The 23,775-nt window shown below is 38.2% G+C and overlaps 1 protein-coding gene and 1 pseudogene across 2 annotated transcripts in view; one reads left to right on the top strand and one right to left on the bottom strand.

Moving 5' to 3' along the window:
- Window positions 1-23,775, bottom strand: part of CKAP5 (cytoskeleton associated protein 5) — a 70,271-nt gene that overhangs the window by 40,589 nt on the left and 5,907 nt on the right. For both annotated transcript variants that reach the window (XM_019656477.1, XM_019656475.1), the window contains exons 3-14: window positions 21,547-21,718; window positions 20,630-20,762; window positions 20,330-20,430; window positions 16,856-16,969; window positions 11,390-11,494; window positions 8,389-8,478; window positions 8,110-8,274; window positions 7,420-7,548; window positions 6,693-6,875; window positions 2,850-2,963; window positions 2,455-2,565; window positions 1,388-1,480 (exon numbers count right to left, since the gene is read on the bottom strand). In XM_019656477.1, coding sequence (XP_019512022.1) covers window positions 1,388-1,480; window positions 2,455-2,565; window positions 2,850-2,963; window positions 6,693-6,875; window positions 7,420-7,548; window positions 8,110-8,274; window positions 8,389-8,478; window positions 11,390-11,494; window positions 16,856-16,969; window positions 20,330-20,430; window positions 20,630-20,762; window positions 21,547-21,718 — 1,510 coding nt within the window. The remainder of the gene's footprint in view (window positions 1-1,387; window positions 1,481-2,454; window positions 2,566-2,849; window positions 2,964-6,692; window positions 6,876-7,419; window positions 7,549-8,109; window positions 8,275-8,388; window positions 8,479-11,389; window positions 11,495-16,855; window positions 16,970-20,329; window positions 20,431-20,629; window positions 20,763-21,546; window positions 21,719-23,775) is intronic.
- Window positions 23,255-23,775, top strand: part of LOC109390174 (synaptosomal-associated protein 23-like) — a 1,199-nt pseudogene continuing 678 nt past the window's right edge.

The following is a 23,775-nucleotide window of genomic DNA, read 5'->3' on the forward strand; positions in this document are numbered from 1 at the left end:
AGCTGTGGAGGGCAGTGTCACTGGCCCTCATATGTGGGATCCGAACCGGGGCTCTCTGGCGTCCCAAGCGAGTTCTTAACCATCGCGCCACTCGGCCGGCCCCCCCATAATGTTTTTATTCGACAGAAGTTGCTGTACCAGAAGCAACGAGTGACATGGATCGTTGTCATGATAGAGAATGAAGTAAAGATCCTCACAAAAGAGGACTTCCAGAACTGCTTCAGAAAGTGGCAAGAACAATGGGTGCTTGAAGTGAGGGGGAATATTATGAGGGGAGTTAATGGCAATGTGTCTTTTACTGTAATAAGTTTTTTAAATCGAAACATTCACCGTTATTTTGTGACCACACCTCATATATATAATTATTTGTTGTTATGGATCTAACACACGGGAATACTAGGCTCAGATCAGGTGTGCTTCTTTCACTTATCTGAGACGCTGCATAAAGAAGAGTTTTAAAAATGGTGTGAGGGGAAAAGGGAAGTTTGAGAACCTTTTGGCATAGGAAGCTTTATGGAGCTGGATGGTATGGATGAGATGCTGTAACCGTGCTAAGGGAACAGTGTGTGAAGCAGCTGGGGATCCTGAAGAAAGAAGAGGCAGCAGAAAAGAAGCAAAACAGAGACTACTAGCAAGATGCCAAGAATAGACCCGATACATTTAAAATATTTTGTATGAGGTCTATGCATATCTAAAAGAAAAGAAGGAAACTCTTTTCTTGTTTTCCTTCCTGTATCACTTTGCTTCACACCTAACTTTTTAGACTAAATAACAGTACTATTAAATTTCATCTCTATTATCAGTTAATTAGTTAAATAGATTATGTGGTAATTTTTCAATGGCAATTTAAAGACTGCATTTGTTTTTTACCCAAACAAATAAGAAAGCTTTCTCATTGTTTATCCCTCCTTTGAATATGTAAAGATTAGAGTAGAAGACTGCTAGGCCTAAATAATGAGAAAATGCATATATCAGTAAATCCTTGGATTGCGAGTAACATGGTTTGCGAGTGTTCCGCAAGACGAGAAAACATTTCTAATACACTTTAACTTGGTAAACGAGCGATGTCTTGCAATATGAGTAGTTTGTTTCCGGAACGAATTATGCTTGCAAACCAAGTACATTTTAATGTGGTAAATGAGTGATGTCTTGCAATATGAGTAGTTTGCTTCCAGAACGAATTATGCTCACAAACCAAGGTATTACTGTATATAAATTACACAAACAATATATATTCATTCATTTAAAATGAGATGACAAATTAGGTGAGTGATTAAAAAATAAAAAGCTAAAAATCATTACCAAAATGATACCTCTCTATTACTCCACAGAATGATGTAATGGAAATGACTTCAATAAAGATAGTACATCTTCAATTTAAAAATACCTGAAAATTAGTTTCTTTCCATCCAGGTTTTTTGGCCAGCATCCTCACTAATGCCTGGCATGGCATTTCAGTTCGGTCCATTAGTTCAACAGCCTTGAAGTAAAACCAGAGAATAAGAGTTAAGGGGTAATGATTAGCCCCAAGGGAACAGTGTCAAGTAAGTGGTTACCTCTGGAGAGGGAGGGGAATAGAAATGAAGAGTGTTATAGAGGGAGCGTATATAATTTCTGTTATAATGCTTTATTTCTTAAGTTAGATGTCTGGTGTATGGTTGTAATATTAATACAATCGAAACTTTTCCCCTCACATTTTTAGTAATTCACAAATAATTTGCTCCAAGGAAAGTAACAGTAACAGTTTTCATTTGCCTAGTGTGTGCCAGAAATTGCTTAATATTTTGGCTTACTTGATTTTCCTAAAAATGTAGCAAAGTAGGGTAGGTTAGAAGTGGTTAAAGTGTTCAGTTTCAAAGATGCACAAGCTCAGGTCTAAACCCAACACATGGCAGATGCAGGACTGGAAGCCAGGCGTTCCTGCCTCAAGTCCCAGTGCTCTTCCAGTTTCTCCACACTCCTCCTCATTAGAATCACAGAGTATATACCAAAATGAACTACCATGCTCCTTTTCTGCATCACAGATGTTTGAGAGGAGCTTCTCATACCAAGTGATAAGGTCTGCTCTTCCACGAATCGACAAAGAGAGAAACAGAAATGGATGAGGGGTGATTTAAGTGGAGAGATCTGTTTGTTTGCCTAATGTTTGTTTGTTAATGAACAAATACCATAATATTAAAATTCATCTAAACCTTGTAATTCAGAATGAAGCTAATTTTCTTGAGTAAGTACTAAGTTATGAGCTTACAGAAACCATAGGAAGACAAACACTACACAGCTAAAAAAAAAAAAACACAACAACCAACAACAAAAATATCCACTTCATCTTTAGTTGACGCCCTGAAACATGTTCACTGGTTATAAAGCAATCAGGACAAGTCCTTCACCTGTCAATTTCATCACTTCCATATAATGTAATTTTCTTTCACACTCAACACATCCTTATGTGCCTACCTTTTGGAACTCCTCCATACAGGCCAGCCTTTCCTTCCAGTTACTGCTGTCTAGAAGCTGTATACAGGTAGCGGGAAGGACAGCTGAAGCTTTTTCTTCACATACTTCTATCTGTAAGATACGAAAACATTAAAATTAAAAATTACTTAAGGAAACAGATGGTAAGAATATAAAAATATCCCAGCAAAAACTGTAAGAACACTCTTATAGGTATGCTATAGCATCTGAGGCTTCTACTTTATTACCATAAAGGGGTTTATCTAAGGCACAGTTTCAAGAAGCTAAAAAGTATCAAATAACTGTATGTTGTAGAACTCAGCAAAGATACAACTCAAATCTTCTCATAATGACTTTCCAAGGTTTTATGAGTTTGAGGCATACTGCGTAATACTGACCGAGAGCTCAGGCTCCACTATTTCTTTGCTCTCCAATCCTTTCTTGTTCTTGGTTCCAGCACTCCCTGTGCCTCCTGGTGCAGTTGGTTTCCCCTTCTTAGGTGGCCCACCAGCCTAAAAGCAATTTTAAAAAAATTATACCACTTAAAAATTTAGAAGAGTGGTTCTTAAATTTTTGTGGCCCAGAGACTTCTTGAAAATTTGATTAAAATGGGGGATCACTGTAACTATGCATGGTGACAGGTTAACTAGATTGACTGTGGTGATTAGTTTGAAATATATACAAATATTGAATCATTAAGTTATACACATGAAGCTAATATAATGTTGTATGTCAAAAATTTTTTAAATGAGGGATCAATCAACAACAACAAAACATATTTTTGGTGCCCACAATAATTAGCAGTTTCAAAGGCAGACAGACCTTCTGAAGACCATTTATGGGGGAATCTGTAGACCTCATCTTAAGAATCTCTAACTCACAATGAGCTAATGAGATAAACGAAATAAAAATGATGGACTGGAATTATATTACATTTACAGATTAATCTGAGAATTAACACTTGATGCCTCTAAATCTTTCCTATAATAGTAAAGGACCATTTCTAAGTTATAACATATACTAACTACTTAACCACAAGGTACCCCAGTTTCAGAAGAATGAGTGTTCCAGTTATGTTGAAGATTGGCCATCTCACTGAATCTTTTTATTGTTATAGTAATTTTTCAGTTGACTTGCTTGGGTTTACCAAGTATATGATCATATAACCTACAAAAATGGTAATTTTGCCTTTCCCTTCCTTCCTCATATTAACACTTCTTACTTTATTCTTTTGTCTGATTACAGAGCATTATTAAACAATAATGGTGCCAGCAGGCATTTTTTGTTTTACCTCTCACTTTAATAGGAATACTTCCAGTATTTCATTATTATTAAGCACAATGCTGACTTTTGGTTTGCTGTGTCTACTGCTATCTGTAGATCTATTTCTCTGTATTTAGTCACATCAAAGTATTCATTTCTATGTGGTTAAGAATTTTTATCAAGAAGATATGTTGAATTTATTATATTCCTTTTAAAGTAAATTTCCTAATCCTATTAACATTGAACCATCCTTGCAATCCTGGAATACACTTCAATTGGTCATACTTTTTACTGTACCCACTGGATTCTATCTGTGAATATTCTATTTAAATATCTTGATTTAAACTTATTTCACCCGTTTTGAAAGATCACAAGAAATAACAGTTTATCACAAGGTACACAGCCGATGGCAGTAACACTAACACGGCAACACACATCACTGTTCACATCATTCCCTCTACCTGTTTTGGATATTTGAACCAATGCCCCAAAGCTAAAAAGAAAATACAAAATGACAAGAGGACCAAATTAATCTTCAACATCCATACCTGTTCTGAAACCAATGTTATTTTGAACATATTCTAAGCTTTAAAGGTGCAGTTAGCAAAACTAAGATGCTGGTTTTTAATTAAATGGAAACCTGTAATACATGCCAGTTTATATCATTAGTATGATTTTGTTGGTTCATAATAATAACCCCATAATGAGAGATTTAATTGTTTTCTTATTTTAAAAATGGAAAATTCTATACCCTTTGATTAACTAGAACACCTCTTCTGGATCCTTTCCTATAACAGCACTCTCTGTATATAGAGGTACCTCAATTAATAAATCTACTTTTCTTCTTGTTTTAACAGACATATATGTTTATTGGCTTAGTAGGTTTACTGGTTGATACTGTCCTACTTATCTTTTCTTTTTTTTTTTTTTAAAGATTTTTATTGGGGAATTGGGGGAGGGGAACAGACAAGGTGCTATCCTTTTGTTCTTCAGTCTAGTTATGGTGGACGTTGATTCACTGGCCCAAGTTGGCACCATCATTGAGTTCTTCCCGGGCGAGGCAGATCGGTCACCGGCTTCTGGATGGCCGCTCACGCTGGCTGCTGGCTACACACGGTAGCCAATGGCAACCCACTGCCACAGGGGCTGCAGCCTACGCCGTCGCCGGCGACTCACGGCAGCCCAGCTCCAGGTTGAGCTGTTGTTCAGCATCTTAGCTGTAGAGGGCAGTGTCACTGGCCCTCATGTGGGATCCGAACCAGGGCCCTCTGGCGTCCCAAGCCAATTCTTAACCAACGCGCCACTCAGTCAGCCCAATGTCCTACTTATCTTTTCAAAAGAGGAAATGAAGCAGGTTGCAACCCCTCTCCTCCACCTATTTTTTTTTTTTAAGGACTTCCTCATAAGAGAAAGCCAGCTAGCATGGAAGGATTCATTCAGCAAGATAAGAAAAGGTATCAAGGGCCGGCCGGGTGGCGCATTGGTTGGGAGCTGGCTTGGGACGCCAGAGGGCCCCGGTTCGGATCCCACGTATGAGGGCCAGTGACACTGCCCTCTACAGCTAAGATGCTGAACCAGCGGCTCGACCTGGAGCTGGGCTGCCATGAGTCGCCGGTGACGGCATAGGCTGCAGCCACTGCTGCAGTGGGCTGCCATGGGCTACCGTGTGAAGCCATCAGCCAGCGTGAGTGGCCATCAGCCAGCGTGAGCGGCCAGCAGCCGCAGTGAGCGGCCGTCCAGAAGCCGGCGACTGATCTGCCTCGCCCGACTGATCTGCCTCGCCAGGGAAGTGCAATGATAGTGCCAGCTTTGGCCAATGAAGCAACATCCTCCACAACTAGACTGATGAACAAAACAACAGCAACTTGTCTGTTCCCCTTCCCCTATTCCCCAACGCTGTTCCCTCCCCCAATTCCCCAATACAATCTTTAAAAGAAAAAGAAAAGGTCTCAAGATATTATGCTCAGGTCAGTTTCCAGAGGTAGGAGCTGCTGATAAAGGAGAAAATAGCTGCCAACACCCTGTAATAGAATGCTGATGAGACGGCATAATATGAAAGAAGGTATACAGACTCTGTAGCTAGAGACACCTGGGTTCGAGTCCCAGTTCTGGACCTCCAGTCACTGAACAAATAATATGCTAAGTTCATGCTATAAGCCAGAGCCTCTCTATGCACAAGGGATCAATCAGTGACAAGGTCTCTATCCTTTAAAATTTATAATACAGTGTGGGAGACAGAGTAAACCAACAAGGGAATGATAAAAATATCAGATTGAACTGTAAAATTCTAAGAGCCTGTGCAGGACACTTAACCTTGCTGAGCTCAGGTTTCTTTTCTGGAAAAACAGGGATCAGAAAACACTATCTCAAGGATTGTTATGATGATTACATGACATTATGTAGGTAAAATGTTCCACAAAGTGATGCTCATTAAATTATCAGTTCTCTTCCCCTAATTCCACACTGGGTTTCAGGGTGGGGAAAGAGAATCAAACTTTTTGCATCTGTAGTAGATAACTTCATGCTTAAGAGAGTGCACAGGACAGGTATGCACTAAAAGAATTCTGTATTTACCCTTGGGCGTTTTTGCCTCTTCTACACTGTACAAAGTTAACAAGACCTGGACTGGTATGGAGGCTCGGTGATGCAATTCAGCAGCATTATTAGCAAAACGATGAAGGTGATGTCATTAACGTTAAGTGCCTTGCTACAATTTATTTCATTATTTAATGATACTTCCTGATCCCTTAAAATGCACTCCTGTACTTCCATTACCATTTTTATCTCTATTAAAGTTTCAAATAAACAAATGTATTGTTGGAATACTCTGATTTCATGAGCAGATGCTCTGCTGTATTTTGAATGTGGTATGGAGTTCCCATCTCAAATGAAATCATACTGGAAGGACAGCCATGAACCTGAGACTCTGTCGTGTAAATTCTAACTTTTAAACCATATTTTCCAAGTCATCTATTAACCTTAGTAGCAGGTGCCTTTTTTAAGGGTCCTGGTTTGGGTGCTGAAGTGTCCTTTGTGTCTTTATCTCCTGCAGCCCCTGAAGCAGCAGTCCTTCCGGGCACAGGCTTGAATTCCTTCTTTTCAGCTGCCAGTCCAGCTTTCTTACCATGTACCAGCTCTACTTTTTCTGAACATTCTTTGATCTGGAGAATGAAATTGAGATAAATAGCATTAAATCCAATTTTGAAATACAATCACTACATTATTACTTAATAGGTAATCTAAACCACAGCTACATGAGAATTCAGAAAGAAAAGTTTCATTTTCAACAAAGATAAATTATCCAGGCTTACATTTTATTTCTACACAAATTACAATTATAATAAACTTACAATAACCACATTTTTGATAGAAGACATGCTAATTTTCCAAATATTAGAAATAAATTTATTTTAAAACATTGTTTTCACTTCCTCTATAGATTGTAGTCACTTAACTTTATTTTTTTGTATGATTTGAAAGCTATTTCTCCTAATATGATCATTGCAGCTTGGGATGAAATTTAAATCTTCAAAGGCTATGTTTTCAAACTCTAGGTTTAAACTACCACTGGTGATGAAATAAATTTCATGGGTTGATATCAGTATTTTTGTCTTAATGAAATAGAACAGACAAAATTGAAATAAAACCGTAATGCACAGAGATTGGACTGTTGTCCAATTTCATGACAGTCCATTACTAACCTACCTTATCAAGCTTGAGTTTGTCCACATCAACTAAGAATGGGTTTACTGCTTTCTCACCAACCACCTTCAAAGCAGTACCCAATGCTTCAAATGCAGCATCTCTGACTTCAGGAGCAGAATCATTGATGTGCTACAGTCCGGAAGTAAACAAATGATCTTAAAACAAGGTACTTTAGATATTACTGATTTTAATTCAGACTGATGGTTGTTGGATAAAGAATTTACCTTTTACAATTTACTGAAGCTAAATGTACCTTTTCTTTTGCCAATTAACAGTTACCCTTTCACAAATTCTTTTTGGGTTAAGGAAACTTCTGAGAATCCATTCAGCATGTAACTGCCTCCTTTCCTCCTACCCTCTAACTAAAATGCCTCACACTCAAATGATCTTCAGAAACTCCAAATTGTATGCCTGTGCTTGGCCAGATCCAGCTGAACATTAGTAAATGGGCCAAAAAAGAAACAAAATGTTTAGCAGTTAGTGGAATCATACAGTTAACTTGTGCTTCAAGATGAGAAACACAACAATACAAGAATTTTGATTCAGTTTCCAAAGCTGTAGAGGGTGTCTGCTCCTCAAAAGACCATAATCTACAGTCTGAGAGTCAAATAGTCACTGTACATAGTTAGTAGGACAAAAAAAACTTTCTGAGATATAAAATATTCCCCCAATTTCAAAGAGAGTCTATACCTTCAGCAGAGCAGCACAAAAGGGCTTCAGCAAGCTCTTTGGCAGAGTAGAGGCAGTGCAGTGGCGGAAGCTTCTTGCAATAAAGAGAGATGTCTGCTGCTTGATGGTTGGATTTTTGTTATCCATTACTGCTAAAACATCCTCACTGATGTTCTGTAGAGTGGTCTTTAGAAAGAAAATGTGGTCAGTGAGCTCTTCTCAAATGTAAAAAAACAATCAAAACATTACGTTGACAAAACCTCCTTTCAACAAAAGCACTGACTCATGATGTCCACTTACAGTAAGGAATATTGCATCCATTGCCTCCTGCAAAGCTTGTACTACTTGAGGCTTCTTCTCTTTGAACTTCTCCAAAATGGTTGGCACAACCTATAAAAATGAACAGCAGGAGCATTACTTGGCAACAGAAAGGAATGAAGTACTGATACACTCTACAACATGGATGAACTGTGGAAACATGACGCTAAGTGTAAGAAGCCAGTCACAAAGGACCACATATGTATGATTCCATTTATATGAAATGTCAAATCCGTACAGACAGAAAGTAGATGAATGGTTACCAGGGTCAGAGAGGAGGGGAGAATGAGGAGCGACTGCTAATGGGCACAGGGTTTGTTTTGGGGTGATGAAAATGTTCTAGAATTACATAGTGGTGATGGTTACACAACCTTGTGAATATACTAAAACCACTGAATTATTTACTTTAAAAGAGTGAATTACACATTTTAAGAGTATGTAAGTTATATCTCAATAAAGCTATTATTAAAACAATGTTTTTGGCTCTACCAAAACAAACAAAAAGTGAACATCTAAGTTGGATAAAAAGTCATTTCCTTTGTGGAAGGGACCAAGACTCTTATGCTAGAACAATTAAGGGTTCCCATTCTGTACCACTGTAGCAGTGCTTCTCAACCTTTTTTCTGCATGTGTACCTCATATGCAACCATAAAGCCATTTCTATCACTAACATCTCTTATTAGACAAAAATGAATCTCAGCTAGGTGGATTTACACGTGCAGTATGTTATTCTCCCTGCCCCGTCCCCCACTCCCCCAAAATTTGATATACCACACTGGACTGGGATGTCTCCTGTTCACAAAAGAAAAAAGAAATAGTACCACAAATTACAGCAATTTTGATCAGAATTATATTGCCTTATTCAAGTACTCAGTTTAGATTTGTAAAGTTGTAATTTTTATAATTTTTATTTTATCTTACAAATTACCAATAATTAATTAAATATTTATTGAATGCCTAATACATCTACTGAGTGGTAGGCACTGTGCTAGCAGGCGAATTAAAGCTGGTTTTTAAGGTCCAAAAGATAAAGGCAAAGCTCAATGGCACCCCAAAAAACCTTTTTTTTCAAGATTTCACAGAAATGATACAGATTAGAAAGAGTATGGTTTCCATGAAGAAATATAAAAGCTTTTTTAATACTAGGAGTTAGCTATAAACTTGAAGATCAAAATATTTTAATGGCTATAAAGCTAATATTCACTTTTATATATATTACTAAAAAGACAGTTCATAAATAGCTAAAGAAAACAAAGCTGAACCACTAACATGCATGCTTGTTATCAAATAATGTTAAGGGGGAAGGGGTGGAAATCCCTCAACTACAACACACTGGAGATATTCTTTAAGCTGCACAAAATATGACAAAGCCAAAATCAGAACTCAAATTAGAGGCAGGTAATCATCCAACTATAATGTAGTAAATTAAAATGTATTTTAAAAATTGTTTTTTAGCTTTAATAGTTATTCCTAATACAAAAGTATAAAATATTCTAATAACTGACATAAAACTGATCAAAAGCTAATACATAATAGCTCACATACATATTATATAATGGATATTACTGATTGCTATAAAAATATTAATTATAATTTTACTCCAATATGTCTAAGGCTTTTATAGACTCTTATTTTTATTTCCCTGGACAAGATAGTTATGATTTATTTTTATTTGGTACTGTCTTCTTTTTTTCAATCAAGTTCTCTGAAATTATTTTTAATGCAATGAGTAAGCAAGCTCCAAATATCATAACTAAGTGAGGTTAGGTATGAGCTTCACATTATAAAACTGACATATGACTATGGACTATTAGGAGACTCTGAAGTCAATCCAGGGAATCAAATGATCAAGTGGCTAGCAAGTTAAACCCTAAAGCTCAGTACAGTCAATTTTCAGGATGCTGAAGCATTCTAAGTAGTTCAGACTAGAATTAGAGGCCAAGTGACAGATGCCACACATGGTTAAACATCTCAATTGATTAAAACTGTTACCAAACTTGATTGCTTCCTAATGTACACAAAGAAAATAGTATATTCAACAAATGTCTCCAGTCCGATTTTCTTAGAATAAACTAAACTGATATGTCACCAACAGTGTAACCTATATACAATGTCTCAAGTATATGAGTAAATTCTTATTTTTTTTAAAATAGAAAAACACTATAAATATATTTTATATATTAATTCACTTGTTTTTTGTTTCTTTTTTAAAGATTTTATTGGGGAATTGGGGAAGGGGAACAGACAAGATGCTGTCCTTTTGTTCTTCAGTCTAGTTGAGGAGGATGTCGCTTCACTGGCCCATGTTGGTATTATCATTGCGCTCTTCCCCGGGTGAGGCAGTCGCTCGCTGGCCATTGGACTGCTGCTCACGGCAGCTCACAAAAACTCACGCCCACTGCCGGACAGCCCCACTGCAGCCTATACCGTCGCCGGTGACTCAGGGCAGCCCAGCTCCAGGTGGAGCTGTTGTTCACCATCTTAGCTGTAGAGGGTGCAGTGTCACTGACCCTCATGTGGGATCTGAACTGGGGCCCTGCTGCTCAGAGCTGGCGTCCCAAGCCAACTCCTAACCAATGTGCCCTTCGGCAGGCCCAATTCACTTCTGGTTTTTTATTGCTTTTCCTACTCTCATTTTTACTCTGTCCTGTTCATCATAAGTTTTATTTCATTCTGTTATACTGTACATAATGTTGTGAGAACAATGCAAGATATTAATAAGTAATAAGCAAATCAACTCAACCAAGTACTTTAGGCCAAGTACCTGATTTTTCTATAAAAATCTAATGAATTTTGTTATAACTGATATCTTTATTGAAATGATGTAGAGTTATGCTCAATATTAATAAAACTTAGTGAGAAATTTATGCTTTGCCCAATATGTAAATATCTATGCCAAAGAGATGTTTTAAAGAACAGAGCAAACTAGTCTGACATTTTTGGTAATATTGTTGAATTGTACTTAAAAAGGAGTGTTACTTACATGTCCTGCATATTGTCCAAATTTCTTCCTTAGCCCAACAGCCAGGCCAGTAAGACATTTTGCTGCCAAAGCCACCAACATGACATTGGTGTCCTTTCCAATTACCTACAAAAAGGGAAAACACGGAAAACAAAATAGTCACAGCCCTGTAGAAGGGAACTCAAAATTTACTCTTAAAAGAGCACTGAAAGCTATTATGGTAGCCAATTATGTTTCCTACAAAACAGGAAAGATTCTTCTTTAACAATATCAAATTTGGGAGATTCCCTTCAGTGTGTTTAATCTCCTATCTTAAAGTTCTACTAATAATATGTACATAAAAACCACAACTTCACATCGCTAACTCTCCATTAGTGGGAGTCTGGGCTGTCAGTGCTGCACACTGTAGAGGAGGTGACTCGATAACAGCAGAGAAGCTGGAGGCCTGCTGATCTGCAGATGCTGCGGGGCAGGGGAAGCCAAAAGAGAGTGTATCTCTGGAAGACACCACAGGGCAGCAGCTCTAACATTTACACCCAAGGAGCACCAGCAGAACTGCTGCAGGTACCTTCAAGAAGTTCATGGGGATGCTAAATTGCAAATGCCACTGCAACCATTCCTCTGAGGGAGCTTCTGGGCTTGAGCTGCCATTTTAGTTACCAAATGATCATCAAGTTTACATTTAGAGCCTCTTAGCAGAGTCTCCTCCAGCACTGTCTATACTACCACCCTCCTATACCACACCCCACACAGCCTACACTTATAAAAACTCACAGGTGGTAGGTGTATCAGGTGTCAATTTAGCAAGACAGTGACTATGCCTGGGTTCCTTCCTGCTAAGATTTTACTGTGGTATATAGCCCAAGTCACCGGGTGTTAAAAAGCTGCTTTTCTTTTTTTTTTTTTTTAATTAGTTTCAGGTGTACAAAACAATGTACTAGTTAGACATTTACACCTCTCACAAAGTGATAACCCCTTTCCCCAATCTACTACCCCTCTGATATGGTACATAGCTGTTACAATTCCATTGACTCTATTCCCTATTCTGTACTCCACATCAATATATATATTTATGGTTGACACTCAATATTATTCACCTTCAGGTGTACAGCGTAGTGGTCAGACATCTACATAGTCCATGAAGTGGTCTCCCTAATAAGACAAGTGCCCATCTGACCCCCTACAACATCTTTACAACATTATTGGTTCTATTCCCCAAACTGTATTTCATATCCCCGTGGCTATCTTGTGACTACTAATTTGTACTTCCTAATCCCTTTACTAAAGCTGCTTTACTTTTAATTGCACCAAACCCTTGTTTTTCACTCTCTTCCCAGAAGAAGTAATGCTTCCATTTTACGTTGGATTGTATCTAGTCCCTAAAATCTGGTAATCTCTAAGCAGAATGCTTCATTCTAGAGTCCCTGAATTAAACAACCCTTAACACATAGCATGCAAGGCAGAAACATGTACTCCCAAGAGCTGAAGAGTAAGGATAAGAGACTAACACTTATTAAAAAAAAATTAGATGACATAATTTTATAGGTGCTTTATAATGCTATTTCATTTGATATTCACCTAAACCCTATGAAGTAGGTCCTGTTATTCTCTCAATTTTGCAGATTTCAAAAATTAAATACAAATTAATTTGCTCAAGGTCACAGAGCTAGCAACTATAGTGCTGTGGTTCAAACCTAGGTCTGTTTTGAACCAAAGCTTTTGCTCTCTTTACTAAAGCATATTCTCCCTCTAAACTCATTTATGGCAAATTTCATTTACCTTATGAGAAGATGAGATCAGGGTCCTAATAAACATTTTGTTAACTCTCTAATTAATTACTATAAACCTATAGAGAAAAATTCCATTCAGTTCTGTATCGAACTCACTACTGGCACTTGTAAATGTTTGGATTATTTTTCCTTACCAAAACGTCTCTTGTATTATTTAGATGATGGATTTATAATTTAACATTTAAATGTATATCTAGGTTTGGTGATCAAAAACATGATAGATCCCATTCCAAGAAATCCTAGTTCAATGAATCTGGGATGGGATTTGGATATCAGTGTTTTAACACAGTTCCAAAGGTGATTCTGTTATATTTGCACCAAAGGCCACCATTCAATCCCATTCTTAAGAGAATACCTCTCCCTTCCCACCATTAGAGTAGTAACTAGTGGGAGCTGAACCCTAGACACTGATAATGCTAATGTAAAGCTTTGAAAAGGGCCCTGTGAACCTATTATAGTTCAAGGTGATAAAGGATTTTATGAACTTATAGGTTAGTGATGGACCAGGCACCTCGTACAATATCTGCTTATCAAAACTCATTGTCACACACCACGGTTTGACAAAAAAAGCTGTTCTCAACTGAGAAATGGAAGTGTGGAAAAGTGTTTATTTTAAAGAAACCTAGTATATGTAGGGGCACTCCATTCCAGAGTTGAGAAAAACTCAGTGACTCTATTCTATAGGGAAAGGAAGCTTTAGCTCACGTTAATTTAATCTAAATATGGGAAATGATCTATAATTAAAAGTGCTGTCACATCTCCCAAAAATCTAGGCTTACAATGTAATTTTAAGTAATTATCAATTAGTATTTATCTTTAACTAGAATAGAAGCCACTAGTTAATAGTAATCAAAGCAAAAACACTCTTGACAGAGGGAGAAACTAATGAAACCCATCATTATTATTGTGTTTAGACAACTACGATAAATATAAACAATAATTAATGGAGGAAATGTACAAAGACGAAATGTAAAAAAGGTTAATACCACACAGAAAGTCTGGAGATTATATAAAAAAACACCTTGAAAACCCAAATCTTAAAGATGAAAAATATGCATATATTAATAAACATCTATAGGTAATTGGCGAAGTCAAAGAAACTCCCTGGAGAGTAGAAGGGAAGGGGAAGAGGGAAGGCATCATATAAATGAAAGAACTATAACCTGTGAGAACAGGAAAGCCCACTAAATATGCTAAGTCAGGCGATAACTCAAAAGAAGACAGTTTAATAAATGATTTCAGGAATACCATAAAGAATTTCACAACAAATAGCTCTTTACTACTTGTGTTAAGGAAAGAAATTGGGGAATTTGTGGCATTACTTGATACAGACAACAGAGAGGAGAGACTATTTATGGACGGAAGAGGGATCCGTCTGTATCATATTCTTCAATATCAATCTCTTCCATTTCACCATTTTTAATGTCTCTGTTAAGTCATCATATTATGTATATGAAGTTTGTATTTACACTTAAGTAAAATCACATATAAAGTATTTTTTAAATGTCATGTGCAGATTACTTTATACAACTAAGGTTAACTTTTCATTGTTTTAAATATTTTAGCCACAAAATTAAGTTTCTCCTTACTTGTTTGCAGCCTCTGACTGCCCCCATTTCACCATGTGAAGAGGAAAAAAATTTCTCCTGCTATCCTAGATCTCACAGAAATCTATGTCTTACCCAAATATAAAGCCCACGACCCTCTCTCTACAGAATACAGCAAGAGAGGGCCGGCCGAGTGGCTCAGTTGGTTAAGGAGCTTGCTCAACAGTTTGAGCTCTGAGCAACAGCGGTTCTATGCCCGGCCCGAGCTGAACTGCCACTGAGCTCCCAGAAGGTAGCAGGGATGGCTCAGCTTAAAAAAAAAAAAGAATACAGCAAGAGATTATGTTGTTTATATTACAATGCCAGTGGAAATCACAGACTAGTCTTTCTTTGAAAAACTAATATTCTAAGAAAACACATGTAGAGAACGTCAATTAATATTCCTTATTGTCAGATAAGAAAAAATAAAAGCTTTTAATTGAAGCATTTATAATTCAGTGACAGGGCAGTAAGATTCCTGATAAAAAATTATATGTTAGAATTTACAGAGAATCTGAAAGTCTCTTCAAAGCCACTGGAATCTCACTTCCCCTCTCAGTGCCTTCTACCCCTTCCCTCTCTCCTCCCAGGCTCCAGATGGGTGGAATCTTTTCCCTCAGGGCAATTCCCTTTTAATGAATCTTGACTGACCCTGTGGCTCTTCAAGATGGAAGACTGATGACTAAAAGATTTTTGACAAGTCATACCCTTGCCTCCAGATCCCACTTAAGAGGAAAGCATATGAAGACTGACTATGAGAAAACAGTCCACCCTCATTATTCATGGACTTCATATTTGCAAATTCACCTACTTGTTAAAATTTATTTATCATCCCAAAATCAATATTCACAGCACTCTCCTGGTAATTCAGACAAGCACAGAGCTGTGAAAAATCTGAGTTGCCTGATGTGCATATTTCCAGCTGAGACTGAACAAAGCAACATTCTGCCTCTTCTTTCAGCTCTCATACAGTAAACAAGTATCTTTTTCATGGTCTAGTTAACGCCATGTTGGCTTTTTTTTTTTTGCATTTTGATCCTTTCTGTTGGTGCTTTCCCTGTCTAAAATGACCCCCAAGTGTAGTGCTGAAGTTCTGTCCAGCGCAAGAAGGCTGTGATGTCTTACACAGAAATTATAAATTAATTTCTGTTAGATAAATTCTTTTTAGGCACAAGTTATAGTGCTGTTGGCTGTGAGTTCAATGTTAATGAATCAATAATATATATTAAATAAGATGTCCTCAAACAGAATAAAACAAGGTTATGCATTGTTTTATGTATCAGTTGATGAAAATGTTATGACCAGAAGGTTGCAGGACCCTAACCCTCTATTTCCCCTAGGAACAATGGTTCAGTATTTGCTAATGCTATGACTTTATAGACATAATTACCAGGAATAATGAGAATTACTGTACTTACTTGTGTATATAATTAAAGATTAATCTCCTCTCCCCACCATTTTAATCCTCTGTATAATTTCAGACTGAGGAAGCAAAAAAAGTTTTCAACCCAGCGTATTCAAGATGATGTCTTCAGTTTGTTCTTAAGTTCTATGACTATATCCACAGTGTTTGATCTATACTTTCAGATTTTATGAAAATCCCCCATATACAAAAATATCTGCCAGCAGCACTCAATTTGGTTAGACTTAAGCAATACCTAAGGAATATTTTCTAAAAATATTTCTTTCTTATTTAGTGCTTGCCTGCTTTAAAATTCACACATGTCCCACATACTTTAAGTGTGGCATCATTTGCTATTTAACAAAAAAAGTCTTCATATTTAATATCTATTAAATGAAGCCAATGTAAATAGTTCATCCTACAGAATTATAAAACTGGAACAGTTGGGTCTAGATCAGCAAGACCCTCTTTTCCTTGAGGTTTGTATATGTTATCAAATAGTATACTTAAAGTCAAAATGATAATAAACAAAGATTATAAACCAATCCCTCCAAACTAACCTGGGACAATTATTTTAAACAATCCTTTAAAAACCATCAAGTGTTCCCTAAATGGCAAAGTACTTGTGATAAAAAGGATGACTGATAAAGAGAAATTCAACCGCCTGGACTGTTGCTGGGATACCAACATTGAAACTCCTCACATTTACCTTCTTTAATGCTTTTACTAAATCTGCATAATCGCCTGCTTCCAATTTGGGGTTTTTCACTAGTACTTCTACAGCCTCCAGTGCTTCTTTTCTCTCTTGCCATTTTTTTGCCTCCTGCAAGACACAATATGAGTCACTGGTAGGACAGAAAATAAGAGAGCAAAATAAAAGTATTTCTTGCATGCTACAAATTCGAAGATAAATACTTTTTGTTTTCAGAAACTTTTTCTAACGCTGGTTAAAAAACAAAATTGCAAAACTGTGCAGCCAATCAGAATGTTTTGTTCATATATATAAAATTTCGTTCATATATAAAAAGTATTTTTATAACATTTCATAGCCCTCAAGTTCTATAATAAGTAAATAGAATGAGATGCCAGGGATTTTTCCTTCTCATCTTTTTTTTTTTAAGTTTATTGGGGTGACAATTGTTAGTAAATTACATAGATTTCAGGTGTACAGTTCTGTAATGCATCATCTATATATCACATTGTGTGTTCACCACCCAGTCAGTTCTCTTTCTATCACCATATATTTGATCCTTCTCATTTTCTAGGCTAATATTAGTAAGCAAGTATTAAACAGAAAACATTGATAGAAAGCATTTCTAGCATATCTAACAGTGGCACAACTACAGGGGAAAGGAATTTCCATACTGACAACATTAAAAAGACCAGAAAAGAACAATCACATAACCAACAACCAAAACTGTTCTAATCTTGAAGATTAGTTTTCGAGATTGGGGGTAAAATGATCATTCTTTTGTTTTATGGCCATGAAGTAGAATATGTTCTACTAGAGATCAAGCAATCATTCAGTAATTTGAATATGCACTCTTTGAAAGAACTGGGGATACAAAGAAATGGCAAACTAGTCATCCTAGAGGACATTACATTCAATTAAATTTATCAAATATTTGTTAATCAGAAGTTTAGAGGATACTCAAAGAGCTGATAACAGAGCTAGGAAGATCTTCAATAAAAAGCTACCAAGTCATGACCACTAAGAAAGGAGAAGTAAGTGCGAGCTGCTTTGATAACACAACAAGAGGACTTAACCTAGTTTAGGCTGACAGGTAGGATCTCCCTAAAAGTGATGCTTAAAGTGAGATCTAGAAGATAAAGAGGTACTATGAGGTGAATGGGGAGGAGAAGAACATTATAGGCAGAAATAACAGCAATATTAAGGCCCAGAGTTTGGGGGTGGAAAGGGAGGGAAGTGTGGCACATTTGATACTGGGAGAAATGCAGTATGACTGGAGCGTAGAGAGTGAGAACAATTAGAGATGTGGCTGAAATGCAAGCATGGGCCTCAAGAGCCACAGGATGATTTCAGACATCATCTCTTAAAACCCATGGAAGCCCCTGAAGGGTTTTAGCAAGGTAATCAGAGAAGATTTGTATTTTCAACAATGACACCTCTAAATGCATTGTGAAATATGATGGGAAGGAGAAGGGGGCAAGAGCAGAGGCAGGGGGTCTTGTAAACAGAATGCTGCAGCATGGAAGACAAGCAACGATGGTGGTTGGGCTAAGACTGTTTCTCAATTGGGGGTAATTTTGTCTCTTGGGGTACAGTTAGCAATGTCTGGAGACATTTTTGATTATCATGACTTGGGGAATGTTATTACTGATATCTGGTGGGTAAGGGCCAGAGATGCTGCTAAACATCCTACAATGCACAGGACAGTCTCCCCAAACAAAGAATTATCTGGGAAAAAAATGTCGACAGTGCCAAGGTCAAGAAACCCTAGGGAGGACCGGCCAAGTGGCGCGTTGGTTAAGAGCTGGCTTGGAACGCCAGCTCTGAGAAGCAGGAACCCAGTTCGGATCCCACATTAGGGCCAGTGATGCTGCGCCCTCTACAGCTAAGATGGTGAACAACAGCTCCACCTAGAGCTAGGCTGCCGTGAGTCACTGGAGACGGCATAGGCTGCAGTGGGCTCCCGTAAGCTACCGTGAGCGGCCAGCATGAGCTGCCAAGAGCTGCCGTGAGCGGCCGTCCAGTGGCCAGTGACCCATCTGCCTCACCTGGGAAAAGCACAATGATAATACCAACATGGGCCAGTGAAGCGATGTCCTCCACAACTAGATTAAAGAACAAAAAAAAAAAGACAGCAACTTGTCTGTTCCCCTTTCCCAATTCCTCAACACTGTTCCCCTCTCCCTAGTCCCCAATAAAATCTTTAAAAAAAGAAACCCTGCTGAAAAGTAGTGGCAGTGGGATGGATAAAAAGGGGTGAATTTGAGAGGTACTTAAAGGTAAAACCAGAGAGACAATGAGGAAAAGAGAGAAATTAAGGATAATGTTCAATGGGGGGCCGGCCGAGTGGCGCGATGGTTAAGAACTCGCTTGGGATGCCAGAGGGCCCCGGTTCGGATCCCACATATGAGGGCCAGTGACACTGCCCTCCACAGCTAAGATGCTGAACAACAGCTCCACCTGGAGCTGGGCTGCCATGAGTCGCCGGCGACGGCGTGGGCTGCAGTCCCTGTGGCAATGGATTGCCATGGGCTACCGTGTGTGGCCAGCAGCCAGCGTGAGCGGCCAGCAGCCGCAGTGAGCGGCCGTCCAGAAGCCGGCGACTGATCTGCCTCGCCAGAGAAGAGCGCAATGATGGTGCCAACTTGGGCCAGTGAAGCAACGTCCTCCACAACTAGACTGAAGAACAAAACGACAGCAACTTGTCTGTTCCCCTTTCCCCAATTCACCAGCACTGTTCCCATCCCCCCAATTCCCCAATAAAAATCTTAAAAAAAAAAAAAAAAAAAAGGATAATGTTCAATGGGAAAGATGGCGAAAGATGGCGCCACCTGTAGGCTACATATGGGGCGGGCTCCACACAGGGATGGTGGCAGCTGTCCCTCTAGCCCTTGCCCTGAAGCCTCCGTGTGTCTCTGGCACCTATCGAGTTGCTACCCCTCCATGGAACCCAGGGGTCAGTTTCTGTTGCATGCAACTAAGAACCCTGACTAATACAGAGAAGTCAAACAACTTTCCCAAAGTTATCCAGCCAGCAAACAGAAATTTTGCCTCAAACATAAGAATGCAGACATGATGGCTGGAGCTGGAGCAACTATCTTGAATCATGATGTGACACTAGCCCCTGCATGGAAGCTATGTGTTGAGAAATGAAGAGCAACAGTGTAGAAGAACTCTGGAGCCCAGTGACTGAGGAGCTATCATTAGTCCTGGACTTTCTATGTTAACATTTGCAAAAACTAAACATTTACCTCATTTAAGGCAAAAAAAGGAATAATGTTCAAGTTTTTGGCAAGACATGTAAAAAAAAAGTACAATAGTAGGTATATATACAAAGTAGTATGAGAACAAAGAAGAAGCAACTGATTCAGTCTACTAGGGAAGATACGGGTGGAAGGGGAACACCAGGAAATAGCTCAGCAGAGCATTCTCTAATTATACTCAAGTAATTATTTAAAATGAAATAAATGAAAGAAGTTTACTAGTACTTACAATTTTGTCATAAAAGTCTTTGGGAAGTTTAGAAAGAATTTCTACTGCTTCCAAAAGCTCATAAGCATCTATCTGTGGCACCTCATCACCATCGTCACCACCTTCCAGGAAAAAAATAAATAAATGGATGGTTTTACTATCAGTCCTTTCAAACCCCTAGTGGAATCTTGACACAGAAAGGATCAGCATTATTAGTGCCATATACAACTTAGTTTATTAAATGGCAGTCTTACAAAATGTGCCTAGTGAACGTAGGATCTTGCTAATTTTTATAGAAACCAGTGTTTAAAATTGGCTTACCTCCCTCAGCATCTCCACCAGCTGACTGTTGCTGTTCCAATTTCGCTTCTAGTTCCTGCTGGGAACGCAGAAATCGAGTTGGTTTAGGAACACCTGTTGGCAGTTTGACCCATTCCTCTTCTAGTTCTTTCAACTGCAAATATCATAAAATATTTTAGAAACATATTTACATCTCCACCATTAGAGAACACACTTAACATTTATATTTAATAATACATCAGAATTTAATTTCTTATTTATGTGACTCTAAAAAGACAAACAGGATAAATTTAAATGGCATACATTTTGCAGCATAAGTCAAACTGACAAATTTACTACATTGAAGATGTATGACTAAGCACATAGAAAAAAAGAATAAAGTCCATTTTTTTGCGACACTCTCATTAGTTCATGAATTCAGATATATTTGTATCAGATAAAGTCTCCAAAACCAATTGTAATAAAAATAAAGATAATATCTGTTTGGACAAAATACATTTTAAGTCCTGTCACCAAGGGCATTATACAGGGATCTTTTAAAATGCTATAGATTAAGGGATGGCCGAGTGGCTCAGTTGGTTAAGAGCTCGCTCAAGAGTGTGAGCTCTGAGCAACAGTGGTTCGAGTCCTGGCCCGAGCTGAGCAGCTGCTGAGCTGCCAACAGGTGGCAGGATGGCTCAGCTAAAAAAAAAAAATTAAAAAAAATAAAATGCTATAGGTTAAACATTAACATACTGGAATCACCGAGTGTGTGGTATTTAACATGAGAGAACAAAGTAACAGCAGAGACAGTTGGCTATGTTCAGAAAAATCAACTGATTTTAAAATTAAGAATGAAAAATAATTATTTGTAAGGACAAAATATCAACAACAATAAAAGGAAGGAAATATCTTCATATTAATCTTTTCCAAAGACAACCCAAAACTTTTTGCCTCACCTGAACAGAGTTTATATTTTGTAATGGGGGTCTCAGGGCATCCCGAATCCATCTGTAAATCTCCACAGCAATTAGTTTGGCTTCATCTCGAACAGCCTTCTCTCGAGACTCAAAGAGTTTTGGCAACACTTTGATAATTGGCTTAAGCAAGATGATTTTGGAACCAAATTCACTAGAAGTAAAAAAATTGGGGGAAAAAATTGTCAACATGCAACATGCTTGGCTAAAGTGTTTGCTTCATTCACTCAAACACAGTTTCATACCTATATATTAACAGAGTTATATAGGTTGAGCTTTTTTAAGGCACAAAATAAAAAGGAACTCATAATCACATCTATGTTTAGATATCATTCTTCCAAGAATATTATTTATATAGGGTCTAAAATAATATTATCATTTAAAAAATAACTTTCTAGGTAATCAGACTAGGAATAATTCAAGTCTACAAAGGACCAACACTCACGCAGTATCACAAATACATATACATATACATATAAAAGCTTAAAAATATAAACAAGTCAGTTTATAAATATTTAGATGAGTGAAATCTGCTTTTAATAAACTTTTATAGTTCTTATAACTAAAGTTGTCCAGTCAACTTGAGATATCACTAATCCTGGCAGTTATATGTTTCATTCCTGACTTTGAAACTATTGCATTGTAACTCCAGGCAACTTATATCTCTTTGCTTTAGTTTTCCAAGGGGAAAACAGTTGCATTCTGACTTCTTTTAAAAAGGTAACACATTTAACTTTACATATCTGTCACTTATTATATTTTTAAGGTCCCAACTGGCCAAATTTAGCTTCTGATTCACTGCTAACATTTCTGAACAACAAATTCTGGAGCAAGAGGAATTTAGTTATGAAAGAACACTGAAATTCTTGGTAGGACCCATATATATTATTTGTCTATTATCTGATGTGTACAAATTTATCTCACATGCATAAGTGCAACAAAATTTTTCAGTAATAGCTACTGACATACTCCAATAGACTAAAGAAGAAGACTGTGAAAATATTCTCCCTAGAAAGTGACATTTAACAAGACACCTGGTTCTGTAAATAGTTTAAATACAGATATCTTAACATGAAACTAAACTAGATGATCTCCAAGAATGCCCTTTAAAATCTTTTATTTTAATAGAAAAGTATGTTTTAATGTGGCTCACCTGACCTTTAAGATTAAAGGGAAAGGGCCGGCCGAGTGGCGCATTGGTTAAGAGCTGGCTTGGGATGCCAGCTTTGAGCAGCAGGGCCCCGGTTTGGATCTCACATGAGAGCCAGTGACGCTCCGCCCTCTACAGCTAAGATGGTGAACAACAGCTTGACCTGGAGCTGGGGTGCCGTGAATCGCCAGCGATAGCATAGGCTGCAGTGAGGCTCCAGTGGGCTGCCGTAAGTCTACTGTGAGCAGCCGGCAGCCGGCATGAGCTGCCAAGAGCCACTGTGAGCAGCCGTCCAGTGGCCGGCGACCAATCTGCCTCACCCAGGAAGAGCGCAATGATCACAATACTAACATGGGCCAGTGAAGTGACATCCTCCACAACTAGACTGAAGAACAAAAGGACAGCAACTTTTCTGTTCCCCTCCCCCAATTCCCCAATAAAATCTTAAAAAGACTTTATGCTGTGGCTGGAGAGGAGTGACTGAAACTGCTTGAACATCCATATTTCAGTTTCTGTGCCTACCAAGAGTTTTAATTCATCATGGATAATCTATCATCAGAAGAAATTCAGTTGAGGGCTCACCCGGTTACTGATGAGTCACCGGAAAGTACAGGGAAAATCCTAGGTTTAGCCATTGAGTCTCAGGATGCAGGAATCAAGACTACCACTATGCTGGGGGCCGGCTGAGTGGCTCAGTTGGTTAAGAGTGCAAGCTCTGAGTAACAGGGTTGCCGGTTCGATTCCCACATGGGCCAGTGAGCTGCACCTGAGCTGAGCTGCCACTGAGCTGGTGAGAGTGTGTGCTCTTAGCAGCAAGGTTGCCTGTCCAGCTTTCACATAGTATGGTGGGCTACGCTCCCCCACAACTAGATTGAAAGTGGCAACTGGAATTGGAGCTGAGCTTGCACCCTCCACAACTAAGATTGAAGGACAACTTAACTTGAAGCTGATGGGTCCTGGAAAAACACAATGTTCTCCTCCCACAATTTCCCAACACTGTTCCCCTCCCCAACTCCCCAGTAAATCTTAAAAAAAAAAAAAAAAAGACTATCACTATTCAG

The sequence above is a fragment of the Hipposideros armiger genome, unplaced genomic scaffold (genome assembly GCF_001890085.2).
Source record: "Hipposideros armiger isolate ML-2016 unplaced genomic scaffold, ASM189008v1 scaffold_258, whole genome shotgun sequence".
Lineage (NCBI taxonomy): Eukaryota > Metazoa > Chordata > Mammalia > Chiroptera > Hipposideridae > Hipposideros > Hipposideros armiger.